The following is a 22,129-nucleotide window of genomic DNA, read 5'->3' as shown; positions in this document are numbered from 1 at the left end:
TTTTTTTTTTTTACAATTGGTGTCAAAGATATGGCAGAATAAGGCTTGATGTTCGGGGCATAGTCACCTCGACTAGACCTTGAGGGATGCCTCAAGTGTATAACTTTTTTAAGTTTACAATGTGTCATATCCTTAACTATAACACTCCCTCTATTATTACGAGGTGATAGGTTCTATCTCAAATGACCTCGTTGACCTAATAAGGCCCTTCCCAATTTGGGGTTAGCTTATCTAGGGATCCAATTAGGTCATTAATGTCGGCTTTTCAAAGCATTAAGTCTCCAAATCCAACTCCGCAAAGGCGAACACCTTAATTGGAAAGCTTGGCTAGCTTTTTTGTATTTTAATGCCCTTAGGTGTACTTCTATTTTGACCTTGTTGATTAGGTCGAGTTCGACGAAGTTATTCTTTAAAGGTTTTCTCATCAAAATTCTCAACTCAATGTATTAGAAAGATTACCTCAGGTGGCATGACAATCTTAGTGCCGAAGGTTAAGTTGAATGATAACTCTCCCAACCTAGTTTTAGGTGTCATTCGAGAAGCCCACAAGGTACGTGATAGTTTATCTATGCAAGTGCCTTTTGATCCAGTGGTCCACTTCTTTAATCCTTTGAAAATGACTCGGTTGGTGACCTCGACAAAACCATTAGTTTGAGGATGAGCTATCAAATTAAACTTTAGTTCAACTACATAGGGTTGACAAAAATCCTTAATATAGCTCACACCTTCTTGGAGTATGTATTTGTTCCTCTTCGACGCATGATGAATCCAAGAACTTTCCTAAGTTTACTCTGAAAACGCACTTGATTGAGTTGAGATGCATGTTGAACATTTTCAAAACTTGAAAAGTCTCGACCAAATTTACTAGATGTGTGTTAGCCGTCTTACTCCTCACTATCATGTCATCCATATAAACTTCAACATTTCTCCCAATATGATACTTGAATATTTTATTCACTATCCTTTGGTATATTGCTCTTACGTTTTTTAACTCGAAGGGTATGACTTGGTAACAATATATGTCTCGATCCATGATGAAGTATGTATGTTCCTGCTCCTCCGACATTATTCTGATTTGGTTGTACCATGAGAATTTATCCATAAAGGTAAGAAGTTTGTGACTCGAGATAGCATCAACCAACCAGTGAATTTGAGGAAGGGGATAATTGTTTTTTGGGTATACTTTATTATGATTGATATAGTTAAAACGTATATTCTAGTTTTCATTATTTTTTTTAATGAGTACAATATTGGCAAGCTATTGGGGGGGGGGGGGGGGGGGGGAGTATTACACTTTGATATTGAACCATGCTCTTAACAATTTATCTACCTTCTCACTAATTGCTTATCGACAGTTAAGAACAAACTTACGAGGGTGGAGACAACTTATAGCTATTTGTTTTAAATCCATGTCCACATGAGTAAACCGGTGAGAGATAACCTTTGTCTCATTCTTCCAATCTAGATGTCACGCGGAGGACGGGTGTGAGATGGTGATTGATCGATAATATCCTTTATATCATAATATTTTTTATAACGATGATATCATTGAAAATACAATGACTAAGTTTTTTTTAAAAGTTAAATCTTACATGTGATATATTTACAAACATGCAGTTCATTGTCGTTGAAAAATATTAAAAATTGATTACAAAATTCTTCCATTATAATATTTTTTTAGTATTGCTAAAACAACTATACCATAGTGCAAAAAAAATATATTGAGTTTTTCGAAGTTGAATCTTGGAATTTTTTACAATCATATAATTCATAATTATTGCTGAAGGATGTTAAAAATTAGCAAAAAATTTCTCAATAACATTTTTTTATAATGTTATAGTGTTTATCTAATATTGCTGAAAACATTCTAACACGATATAAAAACATTGTAATTGGACTGCTTCATCACATATATGTCCATTAAAAAAAAACAAAGGAGAAATAAAGAGCAAGTGATTGGCCGTGAAATCGAGAATGTTTCATGTATCGGGTTCAAAAAGTCGTCATTACAAAATTTAATATATATATATATATATATATATATATATATATATATATATATATATATATATATATATATATATATATATATATATATATATATATATCACGATAAGAACAATTCAAGAATAATAGATGGTGATTCTTTAAATACATTATTTTAAGAAAAAAAAATGCAAAGATAAAAATATTTTTTATTCGATAAATATTTCCTACACGTTTAAACCTCTTTAAATATTTTCCTCAATTCTAATCTTGGATTTCTCGCTGGCAGTGCGGTGTGAATCGACGTTAAATATAGAGACTTCATTTATTATGTGCATTAAACAAATATCTTAAGATGATTTTTATGCCGATATTTTAAATAATTTAAAAGCAAATATTTATGGGTGATTTTTCTTAATTTTATTTTTCCCTGAAGTCTCGTATTTTTCGTAATCCAATCAATGCCCTTCCTTCCTCGCCATCACCTCTGCCGCATAGCGCCGCTGCCTGCCCTTCCCCGCTCATCGCCCGTCGCCCTCCGCCCCACTACGAGGCACCACTGTCTGTCCTTCTCCTCCTCTTCCCTCTTCGACCCGCTCTTCCCTGTCGCCTTTTTCCTCCCCTCCTCCTCCTCTGCATCTGCTTTTCCTCGCCGCCTCTTCCCCTCCTTTCCCCCTCATCCTCCTCCCTTATCCCCCTTCGATCGCCTCCTTCCTTCCCTTCCTCCTCAGAGGTGATGGGGCTTCACAGCGGGAGCAGGGGTAGAGGTGACGGACGAGCGATGCCCCACAAAGGCGGTGAGGCCTCGCGGCGGGAGCAAGGAGTCGAGACGCCGATGATGGGTCACGGGCGGGCGGCATCGCCCAGCGGTGGGACAGAGGCAGCGACGAGAAAGGGTAGTGGAAGGAAAGATATTTACGTTAGTTATATATAAAAAAAAATAAAGGTACTCTTTGGAAATATCATATTGAAAAAACAAAAAAAGAACATTTTCATTAAATCGCCAAAGCTCTTTTTCCAAAAAAGATCAAGATTAAAAAAAACAAAAAACAAAATGAAATGGACTGCCCGATGACGTCCGTAGTCGTTATAATAGCGAGTTGAGGGAAGGAGGCCGACGACCGAGAGGGGAACGACGAATTTGCCTGTGCATCCCATGATGGCCGTTACCGAAACCGCCAACGGTGTCGATCTGGCGGCGTGCTCGCCGCCATCCGCCGGCGATCTCGTCCGCGCCGAAGAACCTGCCTCCCACAAGACCAGGGATCTCGCGGACGACGACCACGCCGCCGCCATCGACGGTCTCCCCACCCTCCGTCCCCACCACGACGCTTCCGCCGCCTCGGGCTTTCTCGTGAAGGATCAGAAGTTCCACCGCGCCTCCGATCGGGGGTCGGCTGAGCTGGAGCAACTGCCCGATGGAGTCGCTGGCGGCGGCGCGGAGGGGTCCAAGCGGGAGCTGAGGGATCTGGAGGATCTTCTGTCGAAGCTGAACCCGATGGCGAAGGAATTCGTTCCACCTTCCATCGCTGGCAATATACAGGCCGCATCCGACGGAGCCGGCGGCGTCGCCTTTGGTGGTGGCCTATACGCGAACGGATTTGGAGCGAGCCAGGGTTTCGAAGCTGGCGGCGCTAACGGGGACGATGGAAGCCGGGTAAGGGTTTTTGCTGTGTTCTTGGTCTATCGTTTCTTTTCCTTCTTTTATGGTGTGATCCCATAAAAGAGTCTGGTTCTTGGTCAGATGAAGAACGGATTCGGTCAGGCGAAGCGCCGGATGAATAATCGTACGAGTTTGGCACAGCGAGAAGAGGTGATTAGAAGAACTGTATACGTTGCAGATATAGATCATCAGGTAATGAGACTTTTTAAGGCATTTCTGGCTACTTTCACGACCCTGTAATCGTCATAAGTATCTGCTTCTCGATAAAACGTTTACATGTCCTCCTATTATTCTTTTTCCTGCTACGTGCCTTCGTTTTGGTCCTTTATTGATTGCAGATTGCATCTAGCTTCTCTTTAAGCACACACAACTGATGAATTGGATTGAAATGGGGTTATGTAGGTTGATAATTTGATTCATGTACTTGTATTGCAGATACAGGTTATCAGGTATTTGAGTCTCTTGAATCACATAAAAAATACTGGATTGGGTCAATGGGATTGATATGCTTTGATATATGTTGATTTGTATGTATCTGTCAATAGCGAACATTCTGGTAGGGAGGTGAATATGTGGAGCATGTTCATGTTGAGCTATGTAAGCAAGGTCGTATAGTAGTTATAAGTGTCCTATAGTCCGATATGATCTTGCTTTTTCTTTTTTGTTCAGACTGTACTCTATCATGTGTCCAGGCATTTGCCTGATATCCAGATGTTGGTCTGTAGAGTTTTGATCAGCCAACTAGTATATTTTGATTGAAAATTTCTTAAAGATTAATATAAGATATTAAGTTCTTCTGCTGTAGAAAAGTAATTATATTCATTTTAGTGAACATATTATCCTTGCCTTTCGATAATACTTCAATAGAAGTATTTTAGGGGGCATGCCATGGATTGACATCTGGTTCATTAGGCAATGTGCGTGGGCAACTTAGCTGATGAGATTGGATGCTTTGCTATGACAAAGCCAAAACTGTAATTTATATCCTTGATTATCATTCTTGTACTTTTATCTTCATTGGTACTTCTCTGCATATTGTTCATCTTATATGTCTCTTCAGATCTCTTAATGCATTACATAATAAGCAATTTCTACTGGTGAACATCTTTGCTCAATGTGATAAAGCAAAACGAAATAAAATCCTTGGGGACCATCCTTGGGTTTGACCATATGTGGTGTATTTTGTTGTTTCTGTTCATATTTAGATGTTTCCGCAGAATGTTACTCAGAAACATGTTTTAGAATGTAACTTAACCTAGTGTTGTTTCTAAATGTAATGCTTGCATGGCTAAGGAGTTTATTAGCTGACTCTTGTTTTCGATACATGTTGTTTTCAATCTACCATAGACAATTTTTCTTCCTGTTGCATTTTACCTTTCATTTTCCGGTTGAAACCTTCATGTACAACTATAATATGTAGGTTACTGAAGAAGATCTTGCAGCACTTTTCATCAACTGTGGACAGGTGAATTACCTTAATGTCTTTCAGGCCTCTTCAACGATACATACTCTTCCAAAATGTATAATTCTTTGAATTTTACAGGTTGTTGACTGTCGCATGTGTGGGGACCCAAAGACTGTTCTTCGTTTTGCTTTCATAGAGTTCACTGATGAGGGTAAGCTTCAGTGCAGTGTGCTTACATGCTATTTAGTGTCTCAATTTTGAGATATGAAATCACCAATAATTGTCTGGGCTTATGCAAATTCAGAGGGTGCAAGAGCTGCTTTAAATCTGTCAGGGACCATGCTTGGGTTTTACCCAGTTAAAGTGCTTCCTTCAAAAACTGCAATTGCACCTGTCAATCCTACATTTTTGCCAAGGGTATGAGGAAATTGATTGTTGAATTCCTTTGTTTCGATGATATCCCTTTGATAAATTGCATTTGTCTCATGTCTTTATTCTCAATGTCTAACTATTTAAGTACTCCTGTCTTTCAGTCCGATGATGAACGCGAGATGTGTTCAAGGACTATCTACTGCACAAATATTGACAAGAAGGTCGGTGATAATTCTCACATTATCTATTCCATCTTCCATGGCAGCTTAATGCAACTATTTTCCAGCTTCACCCATTAATGCAATCAGGAATTCAGCCTTGACAGAACCAATGTCAAGTTCAAAGATAATACTTAATAGGATTATTGAAGTTTCCCACAGCTTTTTGGGTCAGTCTATTTTAAATTGGTGTAAATTATACTTGGGAAAACCTCCTCTATTCCATATAAAGTGCCTTATTCTTACCTGGCTTAAAACCAAAAGCAGGTTATTTCATTATGGTTCAATTAACTGATTTTATTCGCATTTGCATCTTGCCTAAACATGTCTTATTTTTTCCTCCCTGTAGCATGTCTGTTGAGGCAAACATTCCTCAAATTATTGTTCTTGGCACTTCCAAAATTTGCAGTTCATGAGTCAAGTTTCACTCTCTAATATTCACCTCCAGCTAAGTAGATCTTGTCTCAGTATGTTTTTTTATAATGGTATTCCTTTGGTACAGGTATCTCAAGCTGATGTTAGACTCTTCTTTGAGTCTATATGTGGAGAGGTTGGTGTCCTCTCTTCTGTTCTATGTTGGTAATTTTCATCTTGACATGACTTATAGTGCAAATATCATGATATGGCTCTCTTCTGTTATAGGTTTACCGATTAAGACTTCTTGGAGACTATCATCATTCCACTCGAATTGCTTTTGTCGAGTTTGTAATGGTCGGTATCTTTGACTTGATATTTTCATACCGAACCATTTAATCCAATGTTCTTACTTTTCTCTGAGAAAAGGGACAAGTTTATAAATATGAATGTTTGAAAAATGAATATGATTTTAGATTGAATGAAAGTTAGAAATAATGAGAAAATGCAAATGATTTCCTTTAAAAGTGGGCATGTTCTTTTGAAAAGCTACCATAATTATGTTACTGCATCATGATATGCACATGCTTTGTAGTAGCTTGGTTGGTATACTTTTTGATGGACACAAATCTATATTTTTACCATGTGCTAATGGTACTATAAAATAACTAGTCAGTGAAGTTTTATATATATCTGTGTTTGCGTGCGTGCGTGTGTCATATGGTATATAAAAAAAAAAAGATAGCCATGACAATTGTGATAAATGGTGATTTGCTATTGTATTTACACAAGCACTAGTGGTATGTATGAGGGACAGATATGCAACAGGAGTATATCAAACAAACACTGTATTATATGTGGTATATCTACAGGTGTTAGATACATCCATATAAATGATAATATTTTAATATATATGGTCATCCATGGACCATGGTTACGGTTGTTCACTTGCAGATGGGAGGACAGTGGAAGACTATTAGCCACTGGTTTAACTAATAATAGCTATGGGGATAAGTTCATGATTAATCCAATATGATTATCATTTTTGAGTTTTAGATCAATGCTTCCATTTATAACTCTTGATTATTGGCTGAAATGGGCTGGGTGTTTTCAGTGAATGGCCACTTGATGTTCTAGGAATGCTTGTTGGTTTTCGGCAGTTGCTCATATTCTCCTTGTGTTTGGGTAGCTTAGCTTATGGACAATCCACTGATCCTGTTGTTATAGCAACTTGCATAGAATTTAAAATAAAAAAGCAGGTCTTCCTGTGAACATATACCATTATTTGCTCTGCCTTAAGGCACAAACTGTCATAATTTTACCAAGCCAGACTACTAGTGGTTCTGATATATACCAAGAGATTTAAGCCAGGGCAAGTTGTAGAGTAACAAAGAATGCCTATTGACCACTCTTTAACTTCATATGTGCATCCAATTCCTTGCTTGGGCTTTCTGCTTGATATTAGATAGCTACCCAATGCTGTTTATTGTTTGCTAAAATTTGCTAGACATAATTTTTGGCTTGTTGGTCGGTGACAATCATTGTTGTTTTGCCAGTCTTTTCCATTCATATACTTCTTTGGTTAATTGCATCAGTGTGTAGGCATCAAAGCCTTGACAGCATTCTTTTACATTACAGGATAGATAATTAAATTATAAACATTGAGTCAAGATTAACTTATATATTGCAATGCACTCTAAAGTACATTGATTTTCATTATGCTGTTTGATCATTGTTGTTGTTGCTACTTAGTTCCTGTCATTCACAAAGTATTCAAATTTGGAATTCATTTACTTAATAGATTCACTGATTTGATCATCTATATACCTTAGGTGGTCTCTTTTATATGTAATCTCTTTGTCATGGTCGCTATGCTCTTTCGTTCTTTCCTAGTGTTTGAATATGCTAGAGTCACCTCTAAGCAAAAATCAATTTCATTGATTTTAATAGATTTGTCTGAGCTAGCTTGGTAGGATCATTGTCCTGCTGATCAACCATTGGAATGTTTATTAGTAACAAAAATATCAAATGGCTGACTGCAAATGTTTCACCTTTTGTCTCTCAATGATGTTTGTTGTTTTCTTGTTTGCCGTAAATATGTTTTTTTCTTATTTTTAATCACCAACATCTTGTTCATTTTGGCTGGAATTTAAGAGTCACAACGCTATGGTTGTTACCTGAAATTTCTTTTTGCAGGCTGAGAGTGCCACTGCTGCACTGAACTGTAGTGGGGTTGTCTTGGGATCTTTACCAATAAGGTGCAAAGTTTTTTCCCAATTTACTCTTGGGTTTTTGAATCCTCACATAGCTTTTCATAGTGTCATTTGAAACTATTGTCTTGAATTAGTTGGTAAGTGTCCTGATTTTTCAGGGTGAGCCCCTCCAAGACCCCTGTGCGCCCACGTTCAAATCGCCGACCAATGCACTGAACCATATGGTTTCAAGTTGTGCGCATGACAGCCATATTATACCGGACACATATATGTACAAAAACATTTAAGATATATTCTGGTTTCAGAGTTAATTTAGGTAGCATTTCCCTTGTTCTTTCTTCTCTTTTCTCCAAGGGAGAGGCGAGGAGACATTTATCTGGCACATAGTGACACTGAAAGTGTTTGATTACTTGTGTATTTTGCCTACTCCAAGAAAGCTGAGAGAAAGCTCCAAAGATTTATTTGGTCAGAATGGTTGAAGTGAATTTGTTAGTTATCATCCTAATTATGTGAGTGGTTGTCTGTAACCAATTGGAGATTGAAATATCTGCTTTGGAACTAGTTTGGTGCAAAAGTTCAAATACATGTAAGAAAGCATTGCACGTTGGTGATGTTGCTGGGTCCGGATCATCTCAACTGAGACGTAAGATATCATCGGGTTGGGTGTGTAAGTTTTGGATTAGAAATCGTTTGGCATTTGAGATTCAAATTTGAACACGAGGCAAATCCGGAACCTGAATAAAACTTGTTTCTTTTCAGTTTGGTTGTGTTTTTGTTGTATAATTTCATTGGTGACTTTTTTTCCCCTTGGAGATGAAGTTTGTCTGATCTAGTCGACTCAGACTCAGCCTGTTGGTAGTACTCTTCGAACTTGGACAATAATGCATTCGGGGTACCCATTTCCAACTAGCTTTCTGCTCTTAAATATTGAATTGGATGATCTTATTGGCACAGTGGCTGCTGTTGGTTCTAATTCTTTGCATATTGTTTACATTTTCTGCAAAGTTGTTAGGTTTGTATTGTCTTTATTGTTGTCGATATGAAACTGTTAACTAGATCAAGTATCCTGTAGCTTTTAGCATCATGTCGGGAACTTTGCCTGAACTAGAGAGAGAGTTTCTTTACCCATCATTTGTTCTTGCTCATGCTCAGGGTTCTCAGATTTTTCACATGATCCTTTCTCAGTTCCATGTTTTGGTAGTTGCTCATGTGCTAGTGCCCCCAGTGGTGCCATTCTACTTGTTCGTGAAGAAACTTTCGTTAGTGCCCCTCCTAAGAATGGTCTAAGTAAATTATTTGAGCATCATTTTCACAAAGATTATTTAGATCCTTTTTGCTAGCAATATCTAATAGATATTATCTGGAAGATTATACGCCAACAACAATTTTCCTGTTTTTTATTCATGTAAAATTATATTTGAACTTTGCAGTGACTCGACGGATGAAATGTCGACCACAAAGGATCAAATCAGTTTTTTGCTAGCAGTTTATATTTTTGCTATGGTGAGGACTTGAAGCTGCTTCCTTTGGTTTTATTGGATGAATAATTTCTCCCATCTTAAAGAAAAGAGATAACAAGGTATAATTAAATGAAATAGCAAATACTTTTTCTTTCTAAAAGTCTCACGAAGTTAGCTTATTAAATATGTAAAAGATCACAAAAAAAAGAAGAAGAGGACAAAGACAAGGAAGAAGTCGTCAACATAATTCCAACCTCCCTGCAGGTGAAAGCTACCCATAGAAGATGACGGCATTTGAGTCATCGTATCACACTGGACCACATTAGTTATCGTGTACCGCGTGATTGAAGCGACCTCTTTTTATTCCCGAGCACACGAGCAATCTGCTGTTTGGAGTTGGTCGTCCTCGAGACGGAAGCATCGGAAGAACGCCGCTGCTCGAAGGTGACAACATAAAAGCCCTTATCCCTTCTTTTTCTTTCTTTCCCTCTCAATGGAAGGAACTACGGACTACGATTCCCACTTTGCGCGCTCGCTTATGGGGATCGTGATCATGTGCTAAATTAGGGTTTTGGATATCCGGGCGATGTCAATATATACCAAATCAAGCCGAGCGCCGTGTGTTTGACGAATTGCCTAAACCAATAATCCTCCTTTTGGATTTGTTTTCTGTGGCACTCTCTGGTTCTCCTTTTGGATCTGTTTTCTGCGGCACTCACAAGTTCTCAGGAGCGGAGGAAACGGCGTGGAAACAGGTAGATTGCGGATGGAGTGCGTTGTGCAAGGAATAATCGAGACGCAGGTATGTTTTACTTGAAATGCATGGCTGATTCGTGGTCCGTTTATGAAGATTTACACGTCTGTGTTCTATATTCCTCTTCTCGGAAGCTTATGACATATGTGTTCGTTTTCAGCATGTCGAGGCCCTCGAGATTCTTCTTCAGGGCCTTTGTGGAGTTCCAAAGGAACGCATTAGAGTTCATGAGCTGTGTCTAAAAAGTGGACCGAGCCTTGGTGAGTAAATCGTGGCACTGAACTATGTCTGCATCGTCATGATTGACCACTCAAAAGAACCTGCCTTTCTGCCTCATTTGTTGCAGCCGTGCCCTCTGAGATCCGTCTCTTGTGTGATTTAGCTCAGCCCACTCCGTCTTGGTATGCCTATGCCCTAAACTTTTTGCCACCGCACACAGTCTTCTTATGATGACTCAAATTTGGCCTCGATGTAGGACCGTTCGCCATGTTGGGGGCGCCATGAGAGGTGCTGGCGCCGAGCAAATCTCAGTTTTAGTTCGAACCATGGTGGAAAGCAAAGTGAGCAACAACGCGCTGCGCTTCTTCTATTCGCTTGGCTACAAGCTGGACCACGAGCTCCTCAAGATAGGCTTCGCCTTCCGTTTCCAGCGAGGTGCGCCGATCACCGTCACCGTGACCTCTGCCAACAAAATGCCGAAGCTTCACGCGACAGACGAGGCTGTGCCCGTCACTCCTGGAATCCAAATGGTTGAAATTACAGCGCCTACCGCTGGGGACAATTACAATGAAGTGGGTGCTGCTGTTTCTTCCTTCTGCGAATATTTGGCTCCGTAAGTAAATCTGCTACGCGGCTTTCTGTCTCTGTCCGTCTGGAGATGCTTATTAACTGAGATGCGTTGCACTACAGGCTTTTGCATCTCTCAAAACCCGGCGTTTCGACCGGTATCGTTCCCACCGCTGCAGCCGCTGCAGCTTCGCTGCTGTCCAACACCGGTGGTAAGGCCATCTAGTGACGATTCCCTTCGTGTTTACTTATGGACGGTAAACTGAATCATCTATGATTTTGATATTATTGTTGGACTAATATGTCAAGAAAAATGTCCCGTTTGCTAAGATTTCTGTTTCAAAAATTATTTTTAGATGATATTAGTGCATAATAATAATAGTCATACATACGGTCAAGATGCAATGCACGAATCAACAAGAAGCCGGGGTCATTTGGCTCCGTATCGTACGGTGGTCGCGCTCGCATCATGGGACTTGATCCTCCTCCTCCGCCTCCTCCATCAGACGCCTTCGAGAGAAGCTATTTAAATCCCGTTTCGGAAGTCTCCAAGAAAACTCGCAGCAACGCAGAGAAAGCCGATGAGCCGATTCCTCTCTTTTTATGCCCTAAAACCTCTCTCTCTCTCTCTCTCGTGCTTTCGTGATCTCTACGTCCATTCTTCGCCTTCTCTCTTTTCTCCCTCGCACCGACGCCGAGATCACCGAGAAGGGAGAAGAGGACAAGGGATGGAGGCGATGCAAAGCCCTAATGGTGGATCGCGCCCCGTGAAGCCTCCGCCTCGGTTCGCCTTCCTTTCTTATCCTCTCTTTGAGACGCCATTAACTTGTTGTCTTTTTGCTAGCTCGTCTGATGGAATCTTTCTTGTGATGGCGTATCTTTTCTTGAACTGGGTTGGCCGATAGAATCGAGTTCCTGGGACGATGCGCACCGTTTCTTCAACTAGATTTGGTCCTCGTCAACAAGGGCGACATCTTCTGGGCACGGGGAAACCGGACCTTTCGCTATTTTCTGATTGATGTTCTGTTTTTGGTCTATGCGCTTTCTTGCTTTGCGGTGATCATGATCCGAGTGGTGTACCGTGAGGAGAGCGTTCTTGTTTGGTATGACGGAATCGGACGCATCTTTTCTTGAACTAGATCGACCGATGGAACCGAGTTCTTGGGACGATGGACCATTTCTTGAACCAGAAGGGGCGAGAGCTTTTAGGAACGGGGAATCCGGACATTTTGCTTTCACAACTGGCATGGAACGGCGTGGATCTTTCCCCCACACGTTCTTTGGCTGTATGCGCTTTCTTGCTTTGCGATGCTCATGAATGCTTCAGGTCCGTAGGCGTTTACCGAACGGGCAGGTCGCCGTCACTGCTTTTAGCATATTATTTCTGTCTTTTTCTTCGTTTCTTTTTGAATGTTGGTTTTCTACAGTTGCTTACCTTGTGGATTGAGGTTAATTGCATTCTTATTTTTCTCTTTCATATGCGAGAAGGGGCTAACACGCCTCAGCTCCTCTATTTGTTTGCAATGTCATGTTTCCAGGTGACCCTTCTTTGTGAAGCTGATGCAGCTCTGTATCCCCTCGATGAACATGATACAGAGGTATGTAATCATTCTTCTCATGTTAAGTGATCTTGTTCGAGTCAGTGCAGGTTTTACTCGGAAGTGTATATTCTTGGCACAATAGTGATGCATCTTCTTTAATTCTTTTCCTTTTTCTTTTTTAGTTGTTGGTAATACTAGTGAATGAAAAAAAATTTGCAGCAGTAGCATATTGACAACGTTTCTTATCGTAGCTCGATGATTTCCTGATGCTTCGCTTGTTAAGGATTATGTGGAGCGTTCTGGCATATTAAGCACATAAATGAAGTCTCTGAATCAGAGAACTGGTAGGACCATGTTTTCTGTTTTTACTTCATACAAGTAGCTGAAACTACAGATTTATCGCCGGGAAAGCAAACAAGTTCTCAGAGAAAGAACTTTACTTCCCATTCATTGTAGGTGCTCACCACATGATCGCGCACGTGTTGGTGATGGTGAAATCTGGAGTCAAGTTGATCATGAGAGAAAAATGACTTTATCGTTACCAAATTAGAATAAGCTTTGCTTAAGTAATTCCTTGCTGGGATACCAATCTGATGAGAGTTACAAGGTTGGTGATCGGTATAGTTCCACTTTCAGGGACATTGTCTGCCCGTTAACGGTGAATGATAAATAACTTATCTGGTTCTATTTTTGATTTCGTTCTTAAAGAATAAGAGTTAAACACTTGTTATGCTGCATGATCATATAGGAGGCATGAAATAGGAATTCTGAAACGTTATCTCTTGTTTCATGGAATCATATGATTGATTGGCGGCAACAATTGTGGATGACCAGAACTCTTGAAAAGATTTAATTGTTGTGTATTTGCTTTTATGCCAATTGCTGTGTGTAGAAAGAAATTAAGTTACTACTTTTATGCGCACCGGTAGCAGATCCTTCAGGGCTACAAACGCAGACCAGTGTGTAGTAGTAAGTCAGAGCATTACCGTCTACATTCTTTTTGATGCTTGGAATTTTGGTGCCCTCTGAATCGTGCTTAATTTCTATGTGCAAAATTGATTTTCGGACTTCGGTTAGAACTTTGGTTTTATCCGAACTAAATAGAAGATGTAAAATTCAGAACGGGTTTATTGCAACAGCATCTATATGTATGTATTCCATGCTTTGAGGTGATTGATCAAATTTACCTGTCAGTAGATATCTTTTATTGTTTGAACCAGAATCAGTATGCTTTTGATATAGCACGATATGGATGATCATATTTCCTTTTTTTTATTTTTGGTTTTCAGGTGCTGTAGAAGAGAAGAGGCAAACGAGTTTCGAGTTTGCATGACACCGTAATCGAGAAAAGGAATAAAACTCCAAGCATTGTCAAAGGAGAGAGAGAGAGAGAGAATGTGCTTTCCGCAGTTCGTTTTACGATTTCGCCTCACAATCTTGAATCATAAAATTGACAAAAGGGGATTTTGACAACACAAAGGCAATATGACATGAACATAACTTGGTGAACCGAAGCAAATATGCCATCAGCTGCGCCTCTCATGTCAATAGTAATGTCCTTTTTGATGAGGTTTACACAATTGGATAACAAAACATTCTGCAAAAAAAGGATCCATAAACGATGATCCATAAAGTACTCGCGAGAATCAAAATGGTTCTTTCTATCTGCAAGGAATTCTTGAATCTGAGACAATAATAATAAAAGCTGATTAAAATTAGTAGCATGAACTTACAGTCCTTTGGACAGTCATCTTCACCCAGTCACAACATCAACAATCCTGATAGCCCCGCTGCTCACAAAAACAGTGGAATGCAATGAACTCCTGAAAGTGAACAATCAGGTAACTCACTCAAGTAAAAAAGCCGGTCCTTGTAAAATCTTTTATCTCCTCCTGGTGGAATCTGCAATTAATTATCAAGAACAAAGTCCGCCACCTAAACATTTTCTGCAATATTTTATGGCTTCTATATTTCTACGTGAACTGCACTGGTCATCTTCAACAAGTTTGTTAATTAAATCTTCTTGGCCTTTTATCGCTGGCTACATCCAAGTGAAACATATAGGTTAAGGTCAGAATATCCAATTCCATTTGTTTAAAAATTTTATATCAATAGATGGTGACCTAAAATGCTTCCAGAAAGGGTTGTCTGACTTCAAAACAATATATACGGAAGAAAAAATATAACAAGAAAAAAAGAAAAAGAATTACCCGAGTATCACGTCTCCCTGTCAGTACTTTATTATGCATATATAAAGAATATTCAGATTGTGTATAATTGTCCATCACTGCTTGAGGTTTAAGGATAAAGAGAAAAGTAATTTGATGATGTACTTAAACAAGACATCATTTAATTTCTTTTTTTAATCCGAGATAGACCCCCTTAAGTGATCAAATAAAGAAAAGAAAAGTTGCACAAACATATCCCACCAAAGTTTGAGATTTTTGTTTATATTTATCCCTCTATGTAGAAGAAAAACAGAAATAAATATTTTTTAACTTGTTAGATTCCCTTGGAAGCAACAGGAACCCTGAACTTGTATGCGTAGATATGCTTGGTAAATAAATTATGTTATATTGCTCTGATCTAAAATTGCATAAAAGGTAAATAAATTTAAATATGCTATATTTATATATAAAAAAAAGATCAATCTGATCAGACTGGGTTTCAGCTGTGCATAATAATTTGTCCTCTAGTTCTCCTCCAAGAACAATGTTTGGGTAAAATAATTGTACAAAACTTGGATGCTGTCACCTTACAGTTGGAGGTAAATTATTTCAGCGCCAACATAGAAATAATACAAAACTGCAAAATGCATGCACACATACAGAAAAAGAATACCTAGATAATTAATAAAACATGCTACCCTCCCATAGACTTGCTTACTCTGTGCTTAGAGATCAAAGAGGCTCTTTGTATAGTGGCAAGTAGCATTCATGAATTTCTTTATAATTTAAGAAATCTTAATCTATTTTTAATACGAATTTAAAAAATAACTATTAAGTATTTTAAATAAGATAATATTATATTTGTTAGTATATTAAATAAAAATAATTTATATTAAATAAATATAAAAATAAAAATAAATTTTCTTTAATGGAGACTCACCTCCTCCTATATAAGGGGCGGAAGGAACGAGGAATTACACCATGTTGACGAGAGATAGGTTTCCCCACCTTTCTTAAAAATAAAAAATTTTATTTTTATTTGATTCTTTAAATATTGAAAGTTTTGTAGTACAAAAAATATTTATCAATTTTTTTAAATATCAAAATTTTTATTATTACATTAAAGTCAATCAATTAAAATTTTTATAATATTCTTTGACCTTTGATTAATATTTTTATTTTTGATTTAAACATGTTAAAAATTTATATGTTTTGTCTGATATTTTCTAGTTTTACAGTTTATCTTTAATTATTAGATTAAAATTTTTATTAGATTAAAATATGTTATCTAAATTTTTTTGATATTCTTTGATCTGAAATTTAAAATGTGCTATTCTGAATGATTTAAAATTTATTTGACTAGAATATATTGAAATTATACATGTATTGAAAGTATAATTTCTATTTGAATTTAGAAAGTTATTTCCTTGTATTAAAGCTTATCTCCTAGTCTATCTTTTAATATGTTATGATTTAGAATGTTATTTTCTTATATTAAAGTTTATCTATCTTTTAATGTGTTATTATGTTTTTATTTATATTGTTAATGAATATATATTGTGGTACGAAATTGTATATTAATTGGATTAAAATTGCTCGTAGGCTAACCCAACCCAACCATCATAGGCAGTCATATGCGACGCATATGATCAGTCCATGGGCCAGGGTTGGGCTGGCTTTGTGTGATGCATGTCCAATCATATATAATGCATATGACCAGTAGATGGGTCTAACCCAATATTATTGTTAGATTTAAGCCTAAATATTAATTGAACTAAATTAGACTTGATTAGTTAACTTATTCAAGTTATTCAAGTTAATTTAAAATGATTGTAATTTTAGCTGAAAATGTGATGCTGGATAACCTCCCACACTACTTTGGGCTGCATTTTTGACATGTCTTCTTTATATATGATTGTTGGAGAACACTAGTATTTCAAAATATAGGTGTCACAGTAGTATTCCAAATGTATTCTATCCAACCAAATCATCAACGTATATGGTCATATAACCACTCTGGAAAGCTATTGCAGCCTATGCGGTACCAGAATCAAATATCTAAAACAAACATGCCAATTAAACAAATGCCGCACATTAGGATGCTAATCTAAGAATTTCACTTATCAATCACACAATGCTTATGGGACTTGTTTCTCATTAATATGACTTTCAAAATATTCATATAGAAACCAACTACCTTAGCATAGTTCAAATTAACATATTACCTTGTGTCTACAAGCAGATATGAATGGAGAACAGAGGTAATAAATAACTAAACAATGGCCAGCACAAGGTTAACAACAATATGTCTGAAGAGAAATGAAAATTTTACCAAGGAACAAGCAATTGTTGTAGTTTGAATTTCAAATGCAATAGGAAAACGATATAAATACCTGCTCATATCCACACGATCTTGTTGCTGTTCTCCACAACCTGTCTATGAGAAGCCCAAAGTCACTTGTTTGCAGTTATAATTTTGAAGCAAGAAACACTAAAGGAGATGACCCCCGACTTACTTGAGACAATCGAGTGCTTCTGCGTAAAGTACACTACACGACTGATTTAGGCCCTCTACAGGGATTGAATTATCTCCTCCTGTCTTTTCCTCCTTCAAGGGTGTTTTGGTGTCATTATCTTCAGCATGAGGCTCCTTCGCATCTGTGGTTGCTGATCCAGTCCTATTTTCTAATCATTCTATTCTCCATTCTTGACAACGAGAGAACCACTTTGATCGGAATCGATATCCATCTGGATCATAGACAAAAGTGATTTGATCATTTGTTCGATTCTCCAAGGAGATGTCATCTGTTTGATTCTCCAAAAGCAGATGCAAGGGTGCGCCTCCTGTTCGCTTCTCCGAGGCTGTTTCAACCGTTTGCTTCACCAAGGGGGCGCTGTCTTTTCACTTCTCCGAGGGCATGTCATCAGCCTTATCTGATTTCTCAGCAAGATTGTGTGTGGCAAAAGCCTGAACAGGTCCAGAGTTCTTGGTCGAGAAAACAATCAGCAAAGAACCTCGCTGTATTTCCTGTCAGAAAAAACTCTGATATACCAAGAGCTCTTTTGCATCCCTATTGGCAGTCTAAAGAAAGTTTGATATCTTGATCCAAGAAGCATGCTCCTGTCAGAAACTCTCTCTCTCTCTCTCTCTCTCTCTCTCTCTCTCTCTCTCTCTCTCTCTCTCTCTCTGTTTTGCATCCCAATTTGCAGTCTAAAGAAAGAATGATATCTTGACCCAACAAGTGTGGATCGAACAAGAATAGCAGAAAGACCCTGACGCTCCCTGTCTTCTTTATGATCCACATCGAGGAAATAACAAAGCAACAATCCGAAATGATCACAAGATTCCAATCGTTCCCCTCTTCCAAGAACCTATCCACTATCAACATAAACAGAAAGTACGAAGCAACAATTTCTCGCTAATAGATCAAAAGAATCGTGCGTTTCTAGGATCAAATGACCCAACACCAACGAGAAATTGCGATAAGAACAAACTGATCATTCGAACGAACGTGAAGACAACGGGTTAAAAACCGGAATATAAGATCCTCGTAATCACGAGACGCCACACCTTCCGACGCCGTCGGCGAGATCTGCGGCCGCCTCCGATCAAGAGAACCGACGACGCAGCTCCGATGGCGTTTAGGTGTTCGCTTCGCCCTCAAAACCCTTTTGGCATCCGAGATAGAAGCGAAGAGAGAATAGGCGGGAGAGATCGAGAGACGGGGGATATGAATTCGAATCAGGCGCGAGCCAAATTTGTCGAGTATGATCACCGCCGCGTCAGCTTACCGCAAGGGTAGGAAGACTAATTGGAGTTCTGTTTTATGTTTTTTCGTTTAAAGAATCCTCCTATTTAAAAGACTAATTCGCAAAACAAATAACTTATCGATTTCATGAATGACATTATGCGACTATATAACACAATTGAGGAAAATAGACATTGTTATTATTTTTGGTGTTTCAATAATTCATGAGAGATCTTTAATGCTTCTTTAGATATATAATAACGAAATATTATTTTCTTATTTACTGTAAATTAATATATTTCCAACTAAAAGAAAAGGTTATGTGATGGGAATCACAATGTCATCGCTGAATAACGTATATTTTAGTAAGGGTAAGCTCGTCGGCGAATGACGTATGGCGAGGCGTGAACTGTGTTAAAGCACGCAGGCACAAGGATCTACTGAAGCGGAGAACAGGCGTGGCGGCGCGGCGTGGCGCTGAGGCGGATCAGGCTTGAAATGGTGCTTCAGGCTGATGCTTTTGACGTAGATGCCTAGGGCGGAGAGGTGGCTGCCGGTGGAGCGACCGTGAAACCCACCGAAGTCAAGGCCGGAGTGGAAGTTGAAGCAAAAGGGAGTGCCTTCTTCCCTCCCGAACGGGCCGTAGTTCGTCCTGTTGGTGCCAAACTTCAGCGACCTCATCACCACCGCACCTCGCTGCTCCACCGGTCCGTAGTGGCCGCTGATGGACGTCAGGTACTCCCAGGGTTCGAAGCTGATCTGTAAACCACACAACGGGTACAGAAACAAGGAAGGAGAGAAATGAGCCGGGGGGGAAGGAGATCACTGACGCAGTCGAAGTAGTCGCCATCGCCACCGTGCCTGTGTGCGAGTGCTGCGGTGCCATTGATGTCGTATATGATTTGGATGGAGTTGATGGCGTTGCCATGGGTGACGAGGATCTGCTTTACGTTCCCGTAGGTCGATTCATCCCACTCCACGCTTCGGCTCACCACGTCCCCGCGCGGTCCGACCTTCACGACGATCTCCTCGTTCACAATATTGCTCTGTTTTCTCCCCCCCACCCACAAACAATAAAGCTCTCAAACATCAAAAGAAAAATAGCAATATTTTCTTTTGTCATTGTGGATTGATTACGTACCATTGTTATCTCTATCGAAGCAAGACACAACCTTTGAATCAGTATCTGCCTGCTGCTGGGGATGAACAAAAACAAAAACAAAATCCTCCTCCATAAATAGAGGTAGGAGTCGCACTGTTTCTGTATTCTTCCCTTTGGAGATTTGGACTGAGAGTCCTTTACGTGGGAAGGTTGCCATGCAATGCATACGTCCTACGGAGTTCCTTGTGCCTTCCCCTGATCTTGAGGTTTCCTCTCCCTTTTAATCGACCCAACGATTCTATGGTTCTCCGAGGAAGCAATTAAATATTTCAGCATCTCTCTCTCTCTCTCTCTCTCTCTCTCTCTCTCTCTCTCCAATTCTATGCCAATCACGAGCATCAACAATATAGATGTGAGGACCCAACATGGAACCCCTAAACAAAATCTAGGATGAATGATGGAGACATTTGTATTAAGTAATTGAATCCATTTCTCATAGGAACAAAGCCAGACTTGTCAGTCACCTTCTTCTCAAACTAAATAATCATATCTTCGATAGTTGGCCCAGCTTTTAATTTTTCTCCAACCTGCATCTCGGATTCAGGAAGGTGAGAAGTCTACCTCTTGTGCCCCATCGTATAATAATATTATTATACAGATAGATGCATTATAAGATGGAACATTATGTTAATCTTTAGCGGTTGGCATATTATTGTCTCTACTATGATATACTAAGGTCTGCACCCATTTGGGGCGATCTAAAGACGGGGGACAGTATCGAGTAATCCCGATACGTGATGTTAATTGCATTGTCCAGTATGGAGCCCTATCAGCGTCTCATTTTTAATTTCTCTAACCCATCTAAATGTTACAGTGTATATATAACCATTATGTTAATCACAACTTGTGCATGTAACCTATGGAGTTAGGAAGGGCCATTGACATAGCTCAAGTCAAGAGGATTAAGTGTAACCAATAGGGCGTATAGTACCAATTTTAGCTTTGATTAATGGCCTGTTGATGAATTTGTGCATAGAATTCTATTGTTCTTGGCATCAATCTGATATCACACCAGAAACCAGCTGAACACATTGTTAGGAGGGTGGAAAAGTTGATGGTTGGTTGCTTGCACCAAAGAAAAGTGCAGACTCATATAATGCAAGACCTTAGATGATCTTAAAGCCTTCTCTGTGAAGTCTCATCACAGCCTTCAAAGACTTTTCTAATGGTCAGTACAGAAAGGGCATGCTGTAGCAGTTGGAACATCAGTAGCTACTCCATTAAATTAATGTTTATATCTTAAGTTTGGATCTCTTGGGAGGAATTTGGTAACATTTCTTGAGAAGAAGAAATAGCAGGTTGCAAGTATGCAGCTTCAAAGCAGAAAAAGAGATGAAAGCACTGTGAATCCTTGCAATCAAAACAAGTTACTGCTGTTCTTTACTTCTGTAAACCCAAGAAGAACCATGTTTGACCAGTAAGAAAACAAGAATCTGCTACCTCAAAACACAAACTAAGCTCTTAAACAGCCCTTCCCTCACTTTCATGAAAGAAAAGCCTTTGATCTTGGCACATAAACTAAGACTAGAATGTCTAATTGATCCAACATCTGTACATATTTAGTTCTTGTTAGCTGTTGGTTGGCCAACACTTGTGAGGATCACATGAAGGCATCCAAAGGCAGCTTGGTTTTACTTGAATAAAGTAGAGATTGATGATTGATCATGAAACATTTCATTTTTGTTGCTTAGTTTATATGTTGGACTCCTCGTTACTCGGATCAGACATGGGTGAGGGGGATAAGAACAACATTAAAGAGTGCTGAGAGATGCTAAGGCACATGATTCATGGTATTAAAGTCATGACCACTAATCTGTCAGAAATAATGAACCATGATCCATCATCACAACAGGAACTGCTCACCATCTCCTTTTCTGCATAGATAGAGAGAGAGAGAGAGAGAGAGAGAGAGAGAGAGAGAGAGAGAGAGTTTATGATGAGAAAGGGATTTGGTTAGACTTTGTGACATGCTGCTCTATAGATACTTTTATCAGCTCATAAAGGTAATGGATAGTAAAGATTCACCAATAGCACATCCTAATTAGGTGAAGAGAAGTACAACCTTATGGCATGAAGAAAAAAGTGGATAGAAGCTAAGCACTTATTTTTTTTATGTCGGGGAAGTCTCTTTCTCCCATTCTTTTGACGCTGATACTTCTTCTTCTTCTTCTTATTCTTCTTCTTCTTCTATTATTATTATTTTGCCTCCAAGACATGTCCCTTATCTTCTCATTTCCCCCTCATAGTGCTCATTAGCTCTTTCTCTCTCTCTCCCTCCCTCTCTGGATATAAGTTAGA

General features: G+C 39.0%; 3 protein-coding genes across 11 annotated transcripts; 2 read left to right on the top strand and 1 right to left on the bottom strand.

Moving 5' to 3' along the window:
- The first annotated feature begins 3,075 nt into the window (after positions 1-3,075).
- LOC135641980 (polyadenylate-binding protein-interacting protein 11-like) lies at positions 3,076-8,703 on the top strand. Of its 2 annotated transcripts, XM_065157695.1 has the most exons (10): positions 3,077-3,643; positions 3,731-3,841; positions 5,070-5,114; positions 5,193-5,265; positions 5,359-5,471; positions 5,588-5,647; positions 6,147-6,194; positions 6,287-6,355; positions 8,195-8,256; positions 8,370-8,703. In XM_065157695.1, exons 1-10 carry the CDS (start codon positions 3,143-3,145, stop codon positions 8,425-8,427), a joined length of 1,140 nt encoding a protein of 379 aa, XP_065013767.1. In that variant the 5' UTR covers positions 3,077-3,142; the 3' UTR covers positions 8,428-8,703. The 2 variants fall into 2 exon arrangements, with proteins under 2 accessions (XP_065013770.1, XP_065013767.1); XM_065157698.1 differs by lacking the exons at positions 6,147-6,194; positions 6,287-6,355; positions 8,195-8,256; positions 8,370-8,703 and adding an exon at positions 5,994-6,046 and having other exon boundaries at positions 3,076-3,643.
- Positions 8,704-9,966: 1,263 nt separating this feature from the next.
- On the top strand, positions 9,967-14,294 carry LOC135642189 (mediator of RNA polymerase II transcription subunit 18-like). 8 transcript variants are annotated; one of them, XR_010497889.1, is made up of 9 exons: positions 9,967-10,115; positions 10,239-10,473; positions 10,586-10,685; positions 10,772-10,826; positions 10,901-11,257; positions 11,335-11,423; positions 12,717-12,809; positions 13,004-13,096; positions 13,209-13,475. XR_010497889.1 is itself a non-coding variant. In XM_065158117.1 (7 exons), the coding sequence occupies exons 1-6, from the start codon at positions 10,438-10,440 to the stop codon at positions 12,764-12,766; spliced, it is 687 nt and encodes a 228-aa protein (XP_065014189.1). In that variant the 5' UTR covers positions 10,061-10,437; the 3' UTR covers positions 12,767-12,809; positions 14,042-14,294. The 8 variants fall into 8 exon arrangements, 2 of the variants coding, with proteins under 2 accessions (XP_065014189.1, XP_065014190.1); XR_010497890.1 differs by having other exon boundaries at positions 10,037-10,115; positions 10,401-10,473; XR_010497888.1 differs by adding an exon at positions 14,042-14,294 and having other exon boundaries at positions 10,061-10,473; positions 13,209-13,359.
- Positions 14,295-18,954: 4,660 nt separating this feature from the next.
- On the bottom strand, positions 18,955-19,925 carry LOC103990460 (jacalin-related lectin 19). The gene is made up of 3 exons (XM_009409606.3): positions 19,811-19,925; positions 19,500-19,715; positions 18,955-19,428 (listed from the first exon to the last, which is right to left on the bottom strand). The coding sequence occupies exons 1-3, from the start codon at positions 19,811-19,813 to the stop codon at positions 19,084-19,086; spliced, it is 564 nt and encodes a 187-aa protein (XP_009407881.2). The 5' UTR covers positions 19,814-19,925; the 3' UTR covers positions 18,955-19,083.
- Positions 19,926-22,129: the final 2,204 nt, after the last annotated feature.

This window comes from Musa acuminata, chromosome BXJ3-7 (assembly GCF_036884655.1).
Source record: "Musa acuminata AAA Group cultivar baxijiao chromosome BXJ3-7, Cavendish_Baxijiao_AAA, whole genome shotgun sequence".
NCBI lineage: Eukaryota > Viridiplantae > Streptophyta > Magnoliopsida > Zingiberales > Musaceae > Musa > Musa acuminata.
Note: the sequence above shows the minus strand (reverse complement) of the source record. Positions and strands in the feature narration are given on the sequence as shown.